This window comes from Myotis nattereri (genome assembly GCF_964212035.1).
Source record: "Myotis nattereri genome assembly, chromosome: 20".
Taxonomy (NCBI): domain Eukaryota; kingdom Metazoa; phylum Chordata; class Mammalia; order Chiroptera; family Vespertilionidae; genus Myotis; species Myotis nattereri.
The window spans coordinates 12,470,035-12,491,917 of NC_138096.1; the positions used below are offsets into that span (position 1 = coordinate 12,470,035).

The 21,883-nt window shown below is 41.3% G+C and overlaps 1 protein-coding gene across 12 annotated transcripts in view; it reads right to left on the reverse strand.

The window, feature by feature from the left end:
* Positions 1-21,883, reverse strand: part of AKT3 (AKT serine/threonine kinase 3) — a 227,906-nt gene that overhangs the window by 46,392 nt on the left and 159,631 nt on the right. For 9 of the 12 annotated variants that reach the window (XR_013997278.1, XM_081114493.1, XM_081114489.1 and 6 more), the window contains one exon: positions 7,977-8,099. The exons of the other annotated variants lie outside the window; for them this stretch is intronic. Coding sequence is in view for 8 of the 9 variants with exons in the window: in XM_081114493.1 (XP_080970619.1) it covers positions 7,977-8,099 (123 nt within the window). In the remaining variant the exon portion in view is untranslated. The remainder of the gene's footprint in view (positions 1-7,976; positions 8,100-21,883) is intronic. 12 annotated transcript variants of the gene reach the window in all.

Sequence of the window (21,883 nt, forward strand, 5' to 3'; positions counted from 1 at the left end):
AATGTTTTTTGGTGGTGGTTGCAAATCAAACCTAAATCGTATTTTGAAAGGTAAGGTGGCATCCTCTTTTGCAGTTCTTTGTGATAAAGAAATACCAACCCTTTCAAACATAAAAAGGTCAAGAATGTCAAACTCAAACAGTCAACAGTTAATGAAAATATATAGCACAAATATTATATAATTGGAATCTCTTTGAAGCCATTAATGAAAACACACCCAAGAGAATCTCAAAGATTTAACTAACTAGCAAGATCATCTGCCTCAAGTGAAAATTATGACAGGCCAGCATAGAAGGAGTTTGTGCAAAGCCAGTATCGTTAAAAATAATATCAATAACTGATCACTTTTCTCTCCTATTTTGAACCCAAAGTTATGATTGTCATCACACATAGATACGTATGGTTCTGAGCTGTGATCGTATAGCCTCACAGACATGGGGCCTACCCTCACCCACTCATGTAGATACAAACACCCGTGAGAAATTATTAACAGAATGAGTGAAAATTAACTGATCAAACAAGTAGGCAATTTATGCTACTCCTTAGTGTGATGATCTATGCAAGTGCTTACCTGAACTCTGAAGTCAATATCCAATTCAAAACAGAACCCCATATCAGTGGTTCTCAACCTTCTGGCCCTTTAAATACAGTTCCTCATGTGGTGACCCCCAACCATAAAATTATTTTCGTTGCTACTTCATCACTGTCATGTTGCTACTGTTATGAATCGTCATGTAAATATCTGATATGCAGGATGGTCTTGGGTGACCCCTGTGAAAGGGTCGTTTGACCCCCAAAGGGGTCGCGACCCACAGGTTGAGAACCGCTGCCATATATGCACATAAATAACTGCATATAAAATGGGATGACATCATACTGTTATAGCATCCGTTGTCTTATAAACCAGAAACTCAATGCAGTAAAGCAAGCTGAGTTCACGCAAGGGCAGACCAGACAGACATGTCCGCAGGTGTGGTTCTCGCTGTGCTCCCTGGCTGATCTACATGCTTCATACACGCTTCCTTTATGGCACAGAGTCCGGAGAAGTGATGCTGCTGAGCTTTTCACAAAATAAAAGTTCTTGTATTTTATCTAAATTCAGAAATATTGCACCTTCCATATGCTTCTCTACTAGCTGGAACCTAAAAGTAAAGCCTAATTTGCATAAATGACAAGGAGTCCATCTCTTCTTCATGCTTCCAGTCTTCTCCCTTCTCCCTTTTCCTAGCTCCCTCTGCGAGCTTGCTGTAATGAGAATCGGAAGTATATCCTGGAGGGTCTGTTGGTTTGTTGAATAAAAACATACATGTCCTGCTGCTAATTTTTAAGAAGACGCTGATGGCTTAAATGTAGGAATGTATTATAGTATATACAAATAGAACACACTTCAGCTCTTCAAATGCTGTCTAATCTTTTAAAAATATTTAATAAATCTGTTTTTACCAATACATAAAAAATTCTTATAAAATCTCCAAATGATACTACTGCATAAAATGTGAATGTACTATCTGCTCCGTTCCTTCCCGCTCCCAGCCTGGCTTGGTGTGGCCTCCCTGGCCTCTCTATGCCTCATGTGCATGGGGAAGCATGCATGGGAGCATGGCAGCATGCACTATTCCTCCACGTTCTGACCAGGCTACTCTGTCATACAGTTTAAATCCTGGCTCCTAACTAATTCTCCACCCTCAGATCTCATCTCTGAGCCTCACACCAAGGCCTGAGGGACGAGGAATGAAGTGAGGCGTAGGGACAGGGCTGGGGAAGGAACGGATTGAAGGTGGCTGCGAGTTCCAGTTTGCCCAGAACATAAGGGGGTTTCCTGGGCAAACCAGGCCATCCTCCTTGTCTTATGAATCAGCTTTAAAACATTACAATGGTTCAGGAAGCAGTAAGGTCAGCCTTAGGGGTGACTGAGGGGTGGGGTGAGGGGCGTGATGGCGGGGTGACAGCACACTGCGTGGAGGCAGTAAGAGCACAGTGAATAAGAGTGTGGGGTCAAGTTAGAAAACTCACACATAAATTCAAGCTTTACCCCTTCTCGCTGTGTGACCTTGGGCTATTGACTTCTATGTGCCTCAACTTCATCTATAAAACAGAGGCAAGTAGCAGTAGCAACAGAATGTGATTGTTTTGAGAATTAAATGAGATACTGACTCCAGAACTTAACACACTGGAAGCATCCAATGAATGTACTGATCATTATTAAACACTAGAGGCAGGCCACTGTGGGAGCGCAGCTCATCCCAGCCAGCCACTGTGGGAGCACACTGACCACCAGGGGGAAGCTCCTGCATTGAGTGCCTGCCCCCTGGTGGTCAGTGTGCATCATAGCGACTGGCCAACCGGTCATTCTGGTTGTTCTGCCGTTCGGGCTTTTATTAGGATAGCATTTAATGGTCGATGTGTAAATTATTAAAATGATGTGTGCTTGTCTAAATAACACTTTTTTTAAAGGAAAGAAGAAAGTTCAAGAACAAAACCCTATGAAACACTTTTATCAGCTCAGAGACTTAGGCAAAAACACGTCTCAATATGCAATAATGTCTTTTGCAAAAACAAACAAAAATTTCATAACTTTAAAGCCCGTTATTGTACAATAGTGTCCACCTTTTCCCATCAACTATTTTTCTACTCTCACCGTCCTGACACATCACTTTGCTGAGCAGGGATGACAAAAACAACTCGTCCCCCATCAGTATGAATGACAGTCAGACATACATCACCTTAAAAAACAACAACACCCTGGATCCAGTGTATAGGATAAGCCAGGGTAACTCAATATCCAGTCTTGTTAAAATAGGTGTTTTACACAGATGCATAACAACTCTCTGGAACATATAAGGGCCATTCGTGAGCGTGGCTGGCATGGCTCAGTGGTTGAACATGGATCTATTGAACCAGAAAGTCATGACTCCTTTCGCAGTCAGGGCACATGCCCAGGGGATGCGGGCTCGATCCCCAGTGTGTGGGTACAGGAGGCAGCCGATCAATGATTCTCTCTGATCACTGATGTTTCTCTCTCTCTCTCCCTCTCTGAAACCAATCAATCAATTAATTAATCAATAGAATCATCAGTGTTGTGGAGGATGCGTGGAATCAATCACCTGGAAGTCCTTTCCAAGCAGATCACAGACCTGGACAGAACACCCAGGCGTCACACACCTAACACTGACATACACAGGCCTCCCAGCCCTCGGAGCGCTGCCACATGTAAAGAAGGGGTGCACGCAGCTACCAACGATCTCCCCTTAGCTCTCTCTTCTCAACATCCTGGCTGACCTCCTTCCCTCTGTTAGCCACAAACTGCACGTGCACACTGTCGCTGACTGGTCAGGTTCTCTCCCCGGATGAACCTCGGCGCATCTGTTTTATCGCCATAGTCAGTCCTGGTTTACACCGGCATTTGCTCATGCTTAACGGGTGCACCCGCTGGCAAAAGCAATGATGAAGACAAACGGGGGGCTGGAGAGAGAACATTACATATTAGAAATCTGGTTATGCCGGCTACTCACATCACAGGGCTGTCATCTAACCGTTCAGAGCAGCGCGCACTTCGAGGAGAGAGACAATATTAGACAATGTGCCTCATGGAGTCCCCATAACAAGGCGGTATGTGTACCCAGTTGGAGGGGACAGGCATATGTGGCGGAGGGTCTTGGTTCAGGGTCTGAATGAGAAAATGTGAGCGCTGGAAATCTTTGCCCTCTGCGCTCTGTGCACAGGAAATTGTAGCAAGGAAGCACTACGGTCCTTCTGCTCTTGCTGGGAGGGACCCCGAAGAAAATGAGACTCTAAAAACCCGACGCTGTGTTTTCTGCGGGGCTTCTCAAACCTGCGCCGCTCTTCCTGGTACAACAGACGATGGAAGCTGTGGGGAGGACCAGGATCAGGGCACAGGCTGCTGGAGGCCGGGAGTGACCGCCTGGAGGCTCCTCTCACCACCTGCGGGCTGAGGGCGGCGGCCGTGGCATGCAGGCTGGCAAGCTCTGCTCTCCTACATGCCAAGGTAGCTATTAGAAGGTTTAAATGCTTTGAAACTTTTAAATATAGTATCCTAATATATGTGACTATATCTTTTAGGTATCATTTTATTTAAATGGCGGACACCGAGACTAAACGAAGGGATGAAAACAGCAGTTCCTCAGGGCTCTGATGACTGTCAAACATTATAAGCAAACAGCTCCTTCCCTCACTCTTACGCCCACCTCAGCACAATGGCACCAAACTCAGTGCTGCACGGAGACTGCACAGGCCCAGGGCCGCCGTGAGCACACGCCCTCTGCACTCTGCAGACCAGGCTCATGGGTATCAACATGCCAAACGCGCCCACGCTGACCTGCGGGAACCTAATGGCCCTGGAATTAGAGGGCTGACACCCTGGGTGGGAAACACTTCTTCGCTCCGCCCTTCCCAGACTACGAAGGATTCAGCAAAGGCCCCACCTGGGCTGCTAAGCTACTGAAGAATTTGCTACAAACTAGGAACACAGCCCAACAGTACAATTTAATTTTTGAGATGGGAGAGGCTCCTAGTAGCCCTGGCGTAAACTTTCTATAAAAGAGGGATCCGGCGGGGCTGTCTGGGTGGCAGTGGAGTCGGGCGCTGTGTCTGGGGGCTCAGTGTGTGAAGCCAGCGGGCTGTTTTTGCTTGGACTGGGAGTTTATTTGGGGTGAAAATGTCGGGGAACTGATGGGGACTGGGAGGGCGGTGGTAAGAGACTCTCCGAACCCACCCTCTGTGCCTTCGCTGAGTCCTAGAAATCATCTAAATGTATTTGAATGAACACAAGGGCATCAGAGAGATGATACAGAGGCAACTCTGAGACAGATCCAAGTGGGTCCCTAAACCAGTTTTTGGTGATGCTGTTTTTTAAATACATCTGGTATAAACATATTTAAAACATTTATTCTCTTATCTTTGGCAATTGTGTTTGGATTTTAGGTTTACAAAGATCTTTCGGAGTTCTCAGTGCATCCCCCCATCTAGATGTCATCTCAGCTCTAGAACGACAGAATGTCAAGAACATCAGACCGGAGAGAGGATTCATGGGCTCCAATCATCCTGACGATGTCACCAACTCACCCGTGACTGTGAGTCACTTACGAGGCTTCTAGAAGTCAGCGACCTCCCTGTAAACCAGGGGAGCTCTCAACTTCTATGATACCAACTCAAGGATCTCCCTCTAATCTGTGCAGCCCTGTGCCCTGCGGATCCAGGTAACATTTGCATGAACTTCCAATGTTTCGCTGTCTGCACTGCATGTATTCTCCTTAGGGTACATTTATATGGTTTCTGCCCCATTTCGTACAGTTACTTAGACTTTTAAGTGAGGTAAGGTTTTATTTTAAAAAATGAGCTTAACAGAGACCACGTAATTGTCTAGTAAAGTGAGTGGTCTAGGTATATGGTAAGTGCATGACTCATAGTCATATATAAATAGGTTCTTTATGTTGCAATTTAACATAGTGGATGTTTAACATAATCTAACATAATAGATTTAGTCTTTCCATAATCAGAAAGGATGGAGCCATGAATATCATATTAATGAATGTCAATACATCACTATATTCACGGTAACAGGGTTAACGGTAGTAACATAGTTAATGGCCAATATTGACCAAGACCATCTCAGTGATGCCACGCTTCAATCAATGCTGGCATTCTTTTCTTTGTTTTTTTAGGCCAAGAATCCTACCTTCCGGCTTTAAACTCTTTGGGCATGTTACCAACTACTTCAAAATTATTATTTCCTTAAATCTAGGAAGTCCCCGCCTTTTTCCTACAAACAGAATGAGTAAAATACAAAGTGGGAGTGGGGGGACGTGACCCAGGCAGAAAAGAGCTAACTATTTCTGAGTAAATTTGGAAATGCCATCTAACATACATTGCAAGTTCTGTTATGCCACAGAACCCATTTCTTTTTTAAAAAAAATCCCAGACACTTAAACATGACCGTATTAGTTGGCCATGGGGACATCAAACCCAGGGATGCTGCATTCTGTCACAGTCCTGGTCATAAGAAGCTTCAGGACATAATTACACCATTGATCTGTGTTCATCTCTGGTCACTGTGGCATGCAGTCCATCATCCCTGACCTGGGTGTTTCATCATCACATAGTTCACCTCTCCTAAATACAGTACCTTATCGCTTCTTTATCCTTCGATAAATTATAATATGCACACATACATACTATAGATCACTGACATCGCGTAACATAAGTCTTTATGAGGCGGTTACTCCTTAGGGCCACTCGTAGCATAAAGGCACATGACAGGAACACTTCGAAGTCACCTAGACAACGGCTTAACTAATTAGATTCTTAAGGATCATGGGTATTTAACGAAGGGTGGGATGGGAGTGAGGCGGGTCATTGTGGTTTCTTCCTTATGTCGCAACATGGAGATACAAACAGTTTCATCAAAGACGCCTGTGACCCCTATTCCTACAAACCAAATTACATTTTAAATAAACCAGTGCCTAATAAATAAAGCAATTCTGTTTCAGATTTTCACGGGTCAGGATTACTACATGTGATTTACTTACTGAGAAAGTAAGATGGTCACATTTAGAATCTGTACAAAATATGTCACGGAACAACCTTCCTTGACACGGGCCCTCTGATCCCGAACGGTGTCATGAGAATCACTGCCGCCCTCGGGGAGCCACGCCAGGGCTCAGGACACTGGCCCGTGGGTGACATCAGCCTCCTGCCTGTTTGGGGGGGCAGTTTTACGGGAACCCGGGCAGGCTCTCATTCCTGTGCTGTCTGGGCTGCCCTCAGCGATGGCGGAGCTGAGGAGCCGCAAAGGGACTGCATGGGCCGCAAAGCCTAACATCTTTCCTATCCGACCCGCGTGGCTCAGTGGTTGTGCATCAACCTATGAACCAGGAGGTCCTGGGTTAATCCCGGAGCTGCTCCGAAGGTCTCATCAGAGAGGAACTTGGAGAAGTAAAGTCACTCTGATCAAGAAAACAATGACAGCCGAAACCGGATTGGCTCAGTGGATAGAGTGCCGGCCTGCGGACTGAGAGGTCCCAGGTTCGATTCCGGCCAAGGGCATGTGCCTGGGTTGCGGGCACATCCCCAGTGGGAGATGTGCAGGAGGCAGCTGATCGATGTTTCTCTCTCATCGGTGTTTCTAACTCTCTATCCCTCTCCCTTCCTCTCTGTAAAAAATCAGTAAAATATATTTTTTAAAAAAGAAAACAATGACAGCTCTTTATAAAATGCAAAAGTAAACCAATGCCACGCTATATGAAAATGCTCCAGGTGTTTAATCCGCCAAAAAAGTGAATACCAAAATCAAACCACATATTCTCCTCCAATAAAGTCTTACTGATTATAAAATTTCTTCAAAATACATCATCGGATGTTAGACTATCATAATGAAACTTATTTTCAAATGTCACTTGCAAAGATATTTGACTTTTAATCAGATGTTTAACATTAACCATCACATTTACAGAAAACCAAAACTGTTATGAAGCTGTTACTGGTAGATCATACTTCATCAGGGCCGTCAAGCAGAAATTCTTATACATCAAAATCTTGAACATAATCAGGACAGTGTGGCTCAGTGGTTGAGCGTCAACCTATGAACCAGGAGGTCACGGTTCAATTCCTGGTCAGGGCACAGGCCCGGGTTGCAGACTCGATCCCACATGGGGCGTGCAGGAGGCAGCCGATCCATGATTCTCTCTCATCATTGATGTTTCTCTCTCTCCCTCTCTCCCTCTCCCTTCCTCTCTGAAACCAATAAAAACATATTTTTAAAAAATCTTGGACTTAAAGGAGCGACATACATAGCAGTGAATGCAATTTCCGCTCAGATTGCAGGAACTACATCCTTACACAGAATGCGTTTCTGCCCGACCAAATCTGCTTTCCTCCGAGCTGTGTCACTCTGTAATTACTTTGTCTGTCCCCGCAGCCCCTGCAAAAGCAAAGGCGGATGGCGGCTGTGCGTCCTCTTACCTTCAGGTCCCGGTACACGATCTTCCCCGAGTGCAGGTAGTCCAGGGCCGAGACGATCTCCGCGCCGTAGAAGCGCGTGCGGTCCTCGGAGAACACCCGCTCTCTCGACAAATGGAAAAACAGCTGCGGGGTAAACAGCAGGGCCGGGATTGTAATAATTACTGATTTAGTGGGGAAATTAACACAAACATAAAACACCTCTCCTCGCCATATTGTGATGATGGAGGGTGTACTCTCCGCGGACACGCAGCCCTCTCGGCAGCAGCTGGCTTCCCTCGCCCAGGCTTCCAGGGGGAGTCTGCGGGCTGCGGAGCAGCGTTTTAATCAATGCACCCATCTTGCCGCAGGCATTCTGCCTGCTCCCCATTTAACCTCCCGGTACCCGAGGCAGGGGACGCGCCGCTGACTGCGTGCCCCCCTCGCTCTACGGCTGCCTCGCTCTTCCCAGGATTAGGCGTTGAGCGTCGTTAAAATAAATGCACACGAGCGGGGATGTGGTCGCTCTATTTAATGACCCGATTTATAACTGATTTCAAAGGAAGGGCTGCTGACGTGCCGAAGCTGATGTGTGCGGCCTTGGTCTGTGCTACGACTGCTGACTCGTCACGCTGCCTCTAGAAACGTCCCCACAGTTTGCATCTATGGTCCCCACAGTTTGCACTGTTTCTATGGTGAGAAACGGTAAGGCGTATGTTTTTACTGTAGTGATGTCCACAACCGCCCGAGAAGCTCCACTGTCCCCCTTGTAATTCTCAATGCCTCTTCTTTCTATTTTCAAAACGAGCCACAGCACCCATCTCTTCTCATACAAACACACACGGTGAGCCCAGCCCTCCTCAGCGAGTCACCACGCGGCAGCCGACAAGCATGTATGGGTGCCCTCGGTGGGCCAGCACCCAGCCCCCATGCAGTCAGCTCTCTATCAGGCTGCCTCCTCCATCTCCCAGTGGGGCCAGGTAGAGATGGAGCTGGCGTCAGGCACACGGACCCCTGTTGGACTATCTCACTGGACCAAGAAAGCCCAAGAGCAGGAGAGCTTGTTGACGGTGCTGAGTACACAGCCAGGTTTCATGGCAGATGCTCCACACACGTCTGTGATTACAGAAGTGAGCCCATCAGACAAGGGACTCTTGGCTGCAAGATCAGAAATCAGAACCTTCCCACGGATGAGTGACTCCCAGCACTTCTACAAATTCCTAACAGGTCCAGTTAACGACATTTGTGCCTCGCACACCAAACCGTAACTCAGGTGACACACAGGAGGTGCCCTAAGATTCCGTCCTCCCTTTCCCACCTCCACCTCCACCGAGGAGTCTGTCATTGTACTGACATAAACTTTGTGCCGAGCCCACTGTCACAACAAAGAGAGACAGGTAATACCATGTACCTGCTAGTATCACCCAAAATGACTAGCTCAACCCCAGTTAAAGCAAAGCTAAACTAGTAGGCCGATAGTCTCGAAGCTTTAATGCTCTATCATGCTGCCCTATTTTATCAACTCCAAGATGCTACTGACTGGGACTCCATCATTATTTTATGTTTACTCCAAGTAAGAAAAAAAAAGCCAATAAAAAGTCAAATAAAATCTATGACACACCATCAAATATAGAAGGCATTCTCAATGCAGAAATGTTAACTGTGTCAGACCAGGAATCCAACATACTATGCCAAAAATCAAACTAATGTATACAATTCCTCATGGGTGTTTTTAAAAATCCATTTACTTTATATAAGCATATATATATATATATATATATATATATATATATACATACACACACATGCATATATATACACACATATATATGATATTATGTATTATAATATATAATGCATATAAACAGGCATATACACACAATCCATTACCATTCAAACAAGGACAGGGAGTAGACAGAAGCATGGAACATCAGTAAAACCATTCTGAACAATTTCTGGGTCAAAATAATTTCTGCCATGCTTTTTACCAGTGGTTCTCAACCTTGGCTGCACATTAGAATCCCCTGGGAATTTTTTTAAAATCCTGATTTCTGGGCCTCATCCTCCGGAAATTCTGTTTCTTTGTTACTAATGTTGTGGCCCCACCCCATAACAAAGAAACAGAATTTCCGGAGGATGAGGCCCAGGAATCAGGATTTTAAAAAGATTCCCAGGGGATTCTAATGGGCAGCCAAGGTTGAGAACCACTGCTTTATACAAAATATCACTAACTGATGAAGGAACCTGTGCCCTCTATGCCGATCTGTAGATTTATGGTAGCGTTCTAATGGAATAAAAATAGTGGTTAGATTTATAAATTTTCTTAAAATAACATCAAACCTACTACCCACTCATCTACGGGACAAAACTTATGGATGCTCCTCCATCAGCATAATGCATGCGGGATTCTAGATCTTTATTTAGACCACACATATCTTCGATTTGTCTCCCAGCCAATTTCCATAAAAATAGATGCTAAAATTTTTACTTAAGGAGAATTCTATTTATTTCTCAATCTGCTGTCCTCCGAGTCTGCCCTTGCTACTCTATGGAACTTATTCTTGTTAAGATAACCAAGCACCTCTTAATTGCCAAATCTGATTACTTACATCTGGACCCCTCCTTCCTGTTCTGGAGCTTAGACATCACCCATCATCCTCTCCTGAAGCACGTTCTTGGCTTTGGTGACACAGTTCTCTCCTGACTTCCTACCTAACTCTCTGCACATTTCTTGGTTTTGAGCCAAGTTTCCAATCAATTATTTTAAAGTCCCTGTGTTGGCACGGGGAAGAGAAGAGAGAACATACTTAACGATAGAGACAATCCCTGACCTCAAGACATTCAACTCAAAGAAGGAGACACATGCAGAGATAAAATCCAAGAGAGCTGTGATACGTTGTCTACTTCTGATATTAAAAATGATTTGGAGGCAAAGAATGACTCATCTTCATTGAGATGATCCAAGGAGACTTCACAAATAAGGATGGAACTTTTCGCAAATGGAGAATATAAGGGAAGCCTATCAAAGATTGCTATTCAAGTTGTATCCATCTTTGTATTTCGAACACAGCCTAGTTAGTACAGTACCTGCACATAGTAGTTAACTAATCAATGTTTGATAAAGAATTAATTCTAAAAAGAAAAATAAAACAATGGCAAGAAACACACACACAAGGAACACACCCAGCTGAAGAATAACCCACATTCCAGGCAATGACAGGACTTAAGTAAAAAAAGATGAGGCCACATCTTTTAGGACCTCGAGTGCCAAGATATGGGAGCTGAGATTTATTCTGAGATAAGAAGCATCAAAGAATTTTGGGTTAAAACAATTAGCATAATTAAACAACAACAACTCTGGCAGAAATTGGAGCATCAATTAACCAGATCTGAGACTACAGTCAGGTAAACACTGTCACAGAAACATCACTGAGCACCTGTTAGTGCAATTGCTGTGAAAAGCTGACACAATGAGAGAACGTGGTAGCAATCCGCAGGACACTGTGATTTGGTTAGTACAGCCAGCGATATGAGCAATTCTGCTAACAGTATGCTAGTTATAAAATAGCGCGTTGAAATTAGTGAATGAGCATGTTGGACAGTATCTGACAATATCAGAAGTTACACACGAGCTGAGTGACAGCTGAGGGACCTCAACTGCAGCAGCTCAAGAGTCAAAATTCCAGAGGGAACTTGCTTGCACCATTGGGGTCAAGGGAGAGAGTGACAATGTTGGCGTTTCCTTGGACGATTGAGTGGATGTTACAACCAGCCGTATTGAGGAAGAAAATGGGGGCAGAAGAGCAATGGATTTTGTTTGACCTGTTAACATATAAATACGCATTTGATACCACGGCTTTGAAAGTGGGCCCCGAGGGTATAGATAGAGGTAGACAGAAGGGTCATTTATATAAAGACTAGAGGCCCAATGCATGAAAATTCGTGCAAGAGTAGGCCTTCCTTCCCCCGGCTGTTGGCACTGGCTTCCCTGCTGGCACTTGGGCTGCTTCCCTCCTCTGGCCTCCCACAGGCACCTGGGACCCAGGCTGGCTTCCGTCGGGCCACCCGCAGGCACCCAGGACCCGGGATGTCTGGAATGATGTCCTGTCTAATTAGCATATGACCCATTTATTAGTATAAATATTGTTACAACCAAGGCAGCACGGATAGCCCAGGAATTCAGTAGGAAATTAAAATAGAATAAGCTCAGAATCTTAGGAACCACTACACCTAAGGGCAGGAGAAGGGAGCAGGACGCCGAGGCCGAGTCCTAGAAGTGTAAGAGGAAAGATGAACGCGTCTGAAGAAGGAAGGAAAAGCAAGTTTCCAGAAGGAATCAGCGGTTACCAGGCACAGGAATGAGGTCATGGGTTACCTTCCTGGGAAGAGATGTCATACTTACCTGAGCTCAGAAGAGGATGTAAAGGCAGAAATAGTACGCGACGCCTTCAGAAAAAAATGAATGAGATGAGCCAATGTATTACTGAAATGGAAGATTTCTGCTACAACATATTAAGTAATGCTTTCAGGGAAACTTTTGCCTAAGGAAATGGAGAGATCCTATACTGTAAAGCTACAATTCATATGGAAGAGGCACACCAATAAAAAGATCAATAAAATCAGACAGCCAAATCTGGTTATTTTATAGAAATTTAGTATCTGACAACATTGATGATGACAATGTGTGCCAACATATATGAGAAAAAAAATGACTAACAAATGGTGATACAATAGTTGGTCAAATTTGGAGAAAAGTAAAATTGACTTTTCATCTCACATCATAACAACATACATTTCAGACAGTTAAATATAAAATATGACGCTTTTTAAAAAAAGTTGAAAATATGAATCAATAGTTATCAGATCTCAGGATGAAAGATTTTCCAAGCAGAAAAGAAGTGAGACAAAACATAAAGGAAACCCTGGTAGAATTAACTACATGGAATAGCAGCAATATAAATGCAATTGAATATTTATAGGAAATATGACAACCCAAATGTCCACCCCCAGCGGACAGATGAGCACATGTTGGTAGAGCCAAGCCATGCATATGGATGGTGACTCAGCAATAAAGGAAAACTACTGAGAAATGCAACAAAATGCATAATCTCCAAACATAAGGCCGGGGACAGGAGCAGACACAACAGAGTGTGTGCTGTCTGACTCCGTCTCTGAGAAATGTTAGAAACGGTGGATCCAGTCTTCAGTGTCAGAGAGCGGATCACTGGCTGCCTCGGGCCGCCTGAGGATGCGGAGGGGGAGAGGGGCGGGGGCAGGAAGGCTGGTGGCAGAGGCGCGCCAGAACTGTCTGAGGCAACAAGAATATTCTATGTCTTTATTGTCATGAGGACTCCATGTACAGGTATTTGTCCAAAGTCACATAAAGTGAGTCCATTTTACTGTAAGTCGATTATACATACCTACGTAATGGGAACAATCTAAATGCTCAAAAATTTGGTAGGGATTTAATAAATTAGAGTACGTCTACATAATTAATGAGTAGCGGCGCGTATGTATTTTATGATATTAAATAAAATGAAAATACATATACAGTCTAAAAACAGGAAAATGTATTAACGTGGTAATAGCAGTTATTGCTAGATGGTGAGATTTAGAGTAGTTTTTATCTCGTTTTAGAACTTGAAAATTCCTTGTATTTGTTTAATAGCTGCTCCCCAGCACACTACGTTCTCCTTGTACGTGGAGACCATCCGTCTTGTTCACATCATACAGTAAGTGCTGAGCACACGGCACAGTAACTGGCTGTAGCAAGCAACCAATAAATATTTTTTAATTGAACTGAAATAACTATTTGGCTTTTTGATGTTCTCTGCAATGAATAGGCATTGTTAATTACTTTTACAATAAAAATTACACAATGGTTTCCAATAAATGCATTGTGTATCCTAGTACTCATTTAGGCTCATGACAAATTTAATACTCTATTTTTATTTTTATTTTTTTTTTGGTCTGGCAGAGGCACAGGGAAGAGGAAAAGCTATGCAAGTACTCCGTAGCTTTGCTTCCCCAGCGCCACGCCCAACAGGCGGCATATATTACCGGCTTAATAAATATGTATTGGAGAGAGAAAAATTAAATCCAAGCTACTTTCCAAAGAATTATTTATAAGGTTTTGAAGGTTCAGTATTTTTATTAGAAACTTCAAGAAATCATATACAATAACTGAATAATCTTGCTCTTATTTAAAAATAATAAGCTACTTGCTGCTCCAGCAAGGAGCATATCTTTAGAAATTTAAGTTCCTTTAAGCAAGGACTACATTTTTTTATGTTGAGCTTAGCCATGCTGTAGAAGTTCAGTAATGTAAATAGATTATTTTAACCTATTAATATACAAGTCTATATTTCATCACAAACCCAAGAATGCTTATTTTTACAATAAGTTGCTATATTTCGAAAAAAAATAGTTATATTCTTAATGCAACAAATTTCCCCCAAAAGGAAGATCTGGAGTTTAAAAATGTCCTGGGAATGATCACTGCAGTCTTAGACTTTAAACTCAATTATCTTATTTTTCTTGCAAATACTGCCTACACAGTTATTCCTTCGGAAAAGATTGGGAGCTAGAGAATAGCAAAATAAGCTCAATACAAGTCTCACTAATTTCAATCTTTACATTCATGATCATAATATAAACTGAAATGGGAACCCGAGAATCCTAAAGACCACTAATTAATTAAGCAATGAGACATGGCAGTCTGTGAAATAAAGCTGCTTAACACACCCCTTGGGTTTACAAAAAGACCCAAGATGAAAAGAATGGCTCTAGCTCACTCACAGGGAAGCTAATCAGCATAGTGTCTTCGTCTGCTCTGACCGCAATAACAGAACACCACATACTGAGGGGCTTATAAACAAAAGGAACGTATTTCTCACAGTTCTGGAGGCTGGGAAGTCCAAGATCAAGGCACCAGCAGATTCACTGTCAGGTGAGAACCTGCTTCTGGGTTCATGGCTGGCTGTCTTGGCAGAGTCCTCAGGTGACGGACTGGGAGAGTGAACTGAGTTCTCTTTCATAAGGGCACTAATCCCACTCACGAGGGCCCCATCCTCCTGACCTAATCACCTCCCAAAGGCCCACTTCCAAGTGGTATCACACTGGGGATTAGGTTTTAATATATGAGTTTTGGGGGAGAAACAAATATTCAGTCTCTCGCAAATACTATCGGTCTACAGAATTGGAATAATATTAGTTACAGTATAAAATAAACATTTAAATAATTACTGTTATACGATCAAACAAACATATTCTTACATTTAGCAGGTAATTCATATTACTCATCTTCCTGCTAATGTCTATTCTTTTCCCAAGCTGAGCTCACAGTTCCCATGCATCTCACACAGAAAAATTACTGCAAAGTCAATTTACACTTAGTTTTGGAAGTTGCAGAAAGAACAGTGATATAGATATGAGATATAAATGCCATATTTTAATGACAGTTCAATATAAAATTTGTTAAAATACAATCTAAATGCTACAGGACAACTGAACCCTAAAATACTTGTTCAGTAGTAACTGTGTTAGCTATATATTACCAGCTACATACCTTTTCCTCTACTTCTTGCCCTCTTCCTATAAGTCTGAAAATGTACAAGCAATTCTAGATCACCAATGAGATCCCTGATATCTGAAAAAGCAGCTGTGAGGTGGCAATTATTAAAGAGAAAAGTTAAGAAAAGTTTCTGGGATTAAAAGTCACCGAATGAAAATATTTAATAATGTGATAAGTATAAAAAATTGTTCTTCTTTTAAAATTAATTTTAATCTACTTCTATAATTAAAATAATTTCTATTAAAATATTTTATTAACATTATATTAACAAGATTAAAGTAGAGATTGCTCAGTTCTACCACTTCAAATATTAATAGATTCCTCATTTATAGAATAAAATATGCTTTTGAAAGGACAAAAATTATCAAGGTAGTTTAAAATATTTAAATCTATTAGCATATATATGAAATATCTGGGATATTTGTGAAACATTTAATATCAATACAATAAAAGTAATAAATATTACTTTTTGAGCATTAAGAGCATTACATTCTAACAACAATCATAAAAGCTATATAATGCTATCTCCATATTACAAGTGATATGTAAATATGTTATTACTATTACAATAGGCAATATTTTTGAGAGCTACTACTTAACTGAAACTGTGCTAAGTCACATGCATTATATCATTTAATCTTTAAAACAACCTTATAAAATAGGCACAATTATTATGTCCATCTATACATGAAAAAACTAAGGCTTAGAGATGTTATGAAACTTGTCTAGCATCACATAACTATTAAATGGTAGAGTTGAGATTCAAACTTAGGTCATCTGTCTCTACAGCATATCACCTATTATTCTAAGTACAGTTTCTATTAATTTGAAACAACAAATGTGTGAATTATCCCATTAACAAGAAATTTCACTTATAAGCCTTCGTTATAATTGCATAGAATGAACCACATAAGAGAAAGACTGTTGTATAAGTCCAGCTGCCTTCTCAGGGTCTAGAACTGGACAGAAATTCAACAAATCATTGTTAAATACTACCATTATCAAAACAAGACAAAGCATCAGAGCTAACCCCAAAGTGAATCTAAAGTGAAAAACAGCAAGAACAGTCAATACAGGAGAAGGCAGAAAGAGACTTCCCAAAAAAGGAGCAAAGAACAGATGGGAGAAATAAAAGAATAGCAACATGCATGCCAAATGATTTCGGGGGCCACACCGAATACTCCAAATTTAAAAGGCAGAAATTATAAGATTAGATTTAAGTATGAATCAGAAGTATGAACTAACTATAGGCGCCATATAAGAAAATGAAAGGAAAAATAGATAAATCCACTATTTGGGTTGGAGATTTCAACAGCACTCTCTCAATATTTTATTTTTTTTAAATGTAGACATAAAATTAGTAAGGGAATGGAACAATTGAGCAACATTTTATTATCAAATGTCTTGACCACCATTCATAGATCACCCCACCCAACACACCAGAATACATGTCCTTTCTAACAACACACAGCACATGCACCAGACAGAACACATGCTGGACCAGAAACCACATCCCCATAAATTTAAACGGATAGCAACTATACAATATATTCTCTGAACACAATTAAACTACAAGTTAAACAGATACACGGAAACCCTCAAGTATTTGGAAATGAAACAATACATCTTTAAATAGTCCATTAGTCAAAAACATGAAAAGAGAAATTAGTCAATTTGGGAAAATAATGACAGATATAACATATAAAATAACATGTAAAACATATAACATTAAAAATATGCTACACATATTTACATATATAGAAATATAACATAAGAATTGGTGCCTACAGGGATGCTTGTAACATTAAATACTTATAAAAAAATAACAGTTTAAAATAAATGCTTTAAGTTTCCACATTAAGAAAGAGAAAAAGAAGGCAAAACAAACCAAACCCAAAGTAACCAGAAAAAAGGAAATAATAAAGAGCAAGAAAACCAATGAAATTGAGAACCCAAAATTGATAGAAGAAAAATAAATGAAATCTAAAGCTAAAAAATATCAATAAAAGTCACTAACTTTTAGGAAGACTTATTGGAAATAAAAAAAGAGAAGACACAGAATACAAAGTTAGGAATAAAAGACAGAAGTCAGCTACTGATCCTACACTAATGCAACAATAAGTGAATATTAATGATACTAGGCAATAAATCTTAAAATTTTGATGAAATCGGCAAGTTCCTGGAAACACACAAACTACTAAAGCATCAGACCTAAATGTAAGTGATAAAACTATTAACACTTCTAGAAGAAAACAGAAAATGTTAACAAATTTGGGTTAGCTAAAGATGTTTTAAATCAAACCCAAAATTCATAAACCACAAAGGGAAAATAATGATAGACTGTATTTCATCTAATTTATAAGTTGTGTCCTTCAAAAGACACTTGTGAGAAAACCTATCGGTGGTTTCATGCCCTAAAGGGGCATGAAAGATGAGTTAGGGCAATACAAACGTTCTGTATTATTATTGTGACGATGGTAAACTACTGTACACATTTGTCAAAACTCACGAAATGGTAGACTTAAAAGTGATGAAGTTTACTGAATGTAAATTATGTATTCTGGTGTGTTGCAAAAAAATAAAAAGTATATGTGTATATATATATATATATATACACACACACACACACACACATATATATGTATATATACACACACACACACACATATACACACACACACATATATATGTATATATATACACACACATATACATATACACACATATACATATACACACACATATACATATACACACACACATATACATACTACAGGACTTGTACGCATGCATATAAGCATAACCAATAGACACAGACACCAGGGGTGTTAGGCCATGAGTGGGGGGTTGGGGGGCAAGGGAGGGATAAGGACACAGATGTAATATCTTAATCAATAAAGAAAATTAATAAAAAATGTGTATTTCAACAAAAATATTTTTTAATTTAGCCAAAAATATACACTAGAAAAAAGTTCCCCATTGAAATATGAAAAGACAAACCATAGATTGGGAGAAAAGATTTGTAAGACATATATATAATAAAGTGTGTCTAGAACAGGGGTGGGCAAACTTTTTGACTCGAGGGCCACAATGGATTCTTAAACTGGACCTGAGGGCCAGAACAAAAGCATGGATGGAGTGTTTGTGTGAACTAATATAAATTCAAAGTAAACATCATTACATAAAAGGGTACGGTCTTTTTTTTTTTTTAGTTTTATTCATTTCAAACGGGCCGAATCCGGCCCACGGGCCATAGTTTGCCCACGGCTGGTCTAGAATATATAAATAAGTCTGACTACTCAATATTAAAAAGACAAACAGCCCAATTAAAAAATGGACAAAAGATCTTAACAGATACTTCAATAAAGAAGATATGCAAATGGAAATTAGCACAAAAAAAATGATTTTAATATCATTAGTTGTTCAGGAAATTCAAAGTGAAACTATAATATAGCCCTGCACACCCACTAGAATGGGTAAACTTTAAAACCTAACCACTCTGAAGGTGATGACAATGTTCAGTAACACTCTGGATATGCAAAGTGAGACAGACAAGTTGACCGTTTCTTCTGAAGTTGAACAGACCAAGTGACACAGAAACTGCATTCCTAGGTGTTTATCGAACATAATTGAGACTATATGTTCACACACAGATTTATACTGCAACATTCACAGGTGTTTTAATAATAACCCCCAATCTCAAAGAACCCAACTGTCTATCTCTTTAGTGATTGTATACCTCCATTAAGGTATATCCACTTAATGCTGTGAAGCCACAGAAAGAAACTTCTGATACATACAATATTGATTAGTTTAAAAAGTATTATGCCAGGTGAAAGATGAAGAACACAAATGACTACAAACTGTTTGGGGATTATACTTTCTAATATTTAAATATGTTATGCTCTATTGTCCTGCCTTTTCTCTTTGTGGTCCCCAATTATACTCCACTAGAGGCCCGGTGCATGAAAATTCGTGCACTTGGGGGGTCCCTCAGCCCAGCCTGCGCCCTCTAGCAGTCCGGGACCCCTCAGTGGATGTCCACCTGCCGGCTTAGGCCCGCTCCCCGGGGATCAGCCTAAGCTGGTAGTCAGACATCCTTAGTGCTGCCGCAGAGGTGGGAGAGACTCCCGCCACCACCACTGCGCTGGAAAGCCATGAGCCAGCTTCTGGCCGAGCGGCACTCCCCCTTTAGAAATGCACTGACCACCAGGAGGCAGCTCACCCATTGAGCGTCTGCCCCCTGGTGGTCAGTGTGTGTCATAGTGACCGGTTGTTCATGGTCGGTCACCTTTAGGGTCAATTTGCATATTGCCCTTTTATTATATAGGATTGTACCTTCTGTGAAACGCTCACAAGAAGTCTGACTCCCCTGAGATTTCCCCGCTGTGCCATAACCATGTGGAGAGGAATAACAGAAATAGACAAATGCCTAGTGAGTTCCTACAGCTCTGCTCACCTTATCTGATAATCTAGATATAAAAATCAGCATCTTAAATATTAAGGCTGGTTATGTCTTTGCATTATTACTTTACATGCATCAATATATTGGTTTAATGATTTGGTTTAGGCAAATAGCTTGGAAATATTATAAAAGTATACACTAACATATTCCCAACTTTATTTTGCCTGGAACTTTATATGATAATGTCAATATTATAATGCAACCTTGACTTGGGAATTTTTGAAAAAGCTTTGGGAAAAAGCAATAGAATTCTGATGTAGCCTACATAGCATAATAACTAAAATAGTTAGCAAAGAAATTAGCTTGTCAGACTCCTGACAATAAAGTTATTTATATTTCTACAAATTTAGTAAAATGTAAAAAAAATCATCACTATGAATATGAAATGATACTTTTAATTCAAAAACCACCCAAATCACACCTCCATAAATTAGTAACTAGAACTAGAATGCCGACTGCCAGCACTTCTGCCTTCTGCGCATTTAAAATGGGAGGATTCTGGTTCACGGCAGACAGAATGCCGGCCCAATAATGAGAATCTGAAATAAGTAGGAGAGGCACTCAAGACTGGCATGAAAGTCACAGGCACAAAATAAAACAAATCTCTATACAATAAATTAATATATAGTATCAATGAACAAAATTTTGACAAGAATAGTAAATGAGCGGCAGTGTTAGGATCACTTGTATCCACATCAAGAATATAGACAGAATGCGAAGAACTTATCAGACGAATGACATTTCTACATAATGATTTTCCTTTACCTCCTAAGAGCCTCTTAACTTCCCAGAGATCTCAGCTTGAGAGGGAACCACAGAGGCCCGACTTGCAGGCCTACGAGCAATGCAGCCATGAGGAAGGTGTCGGGGCACAGTCCTAAGTGGAGACGCTCTAAACCCAACTAAACGATGACCACGCCTTAGCCGGCGTTCAGTTTACACCCCCCACCCCCCGCCCCAGATATTTTTCTGCTCATGTGAACTTGGTAATACCTAAGCTACAAAAAGAGCATGGACTGGCCATGCCAGCAGCAGTGTGAATATGAGAGTGCTTTTACAAGCCTTCTACGAATGCTGACTTACTGCCCACCTAAGGCTGCACTGAACTCACTTTCATGACCTCGACCTGCTGAGCTCCAAGCCACCCTGTACTTACTGTACTTCCGCCCCAGTGCACCCCTGGTATCAGCCCAGGAAGAAGGAAGAGCTTAGGAGGGAGCAGATGTGAAATCCAATGAAGACTTTCCGTTGTTACCCCGCAGGATATTCTACACCAAGCACGTCAAACTCAAAGGCTAACATGGACCAAATAAACGAGGCATGTGGCCCGCAGGCTGCGAGTTTGACATGCTTGTACTATACTCTTATACGTAACATACTCTCCCTAATCACTAAGGCTTCTCTCATCTGGCTCCTTCTGCCCAGGATCTGCCTCCGGCTTCTCCAGCGCTCGCTGAGCCTATTCTCTGAATTCATATAAGGTAAATTCAATTATGATGGGACTCCATTATACTGACAGGCCTATAAGTTCCCGCTGTTGATTTTTTGCAACCAGTATTTATTCAGAATCCACTTATATCAAGATTATTTATGACTTGCTAGTGTGGCTCAGTGGTTGAGTGTCAACCTATGAACCAGGAGGTCCTGGTTCATTCCAGGTCAGGGCACATGCCTGGGTTGCAGGCTCGATCCCCTATAGGGGGCGTGGAGGAGGCAGCCGATCAATGATTCTTTCTCATCATTGATGTTTCCATCTCTTTCTCCTCCCTTCCTCTCTGAAATCAATAAAAATATATCTAAAAAACGCTTATTTAGTGCTTTAATCAATACTGGCAAACATAGTGATAATACCAAGCATGGCCAAAAGCATGCTAAACTCCTGTGCAGTATTAT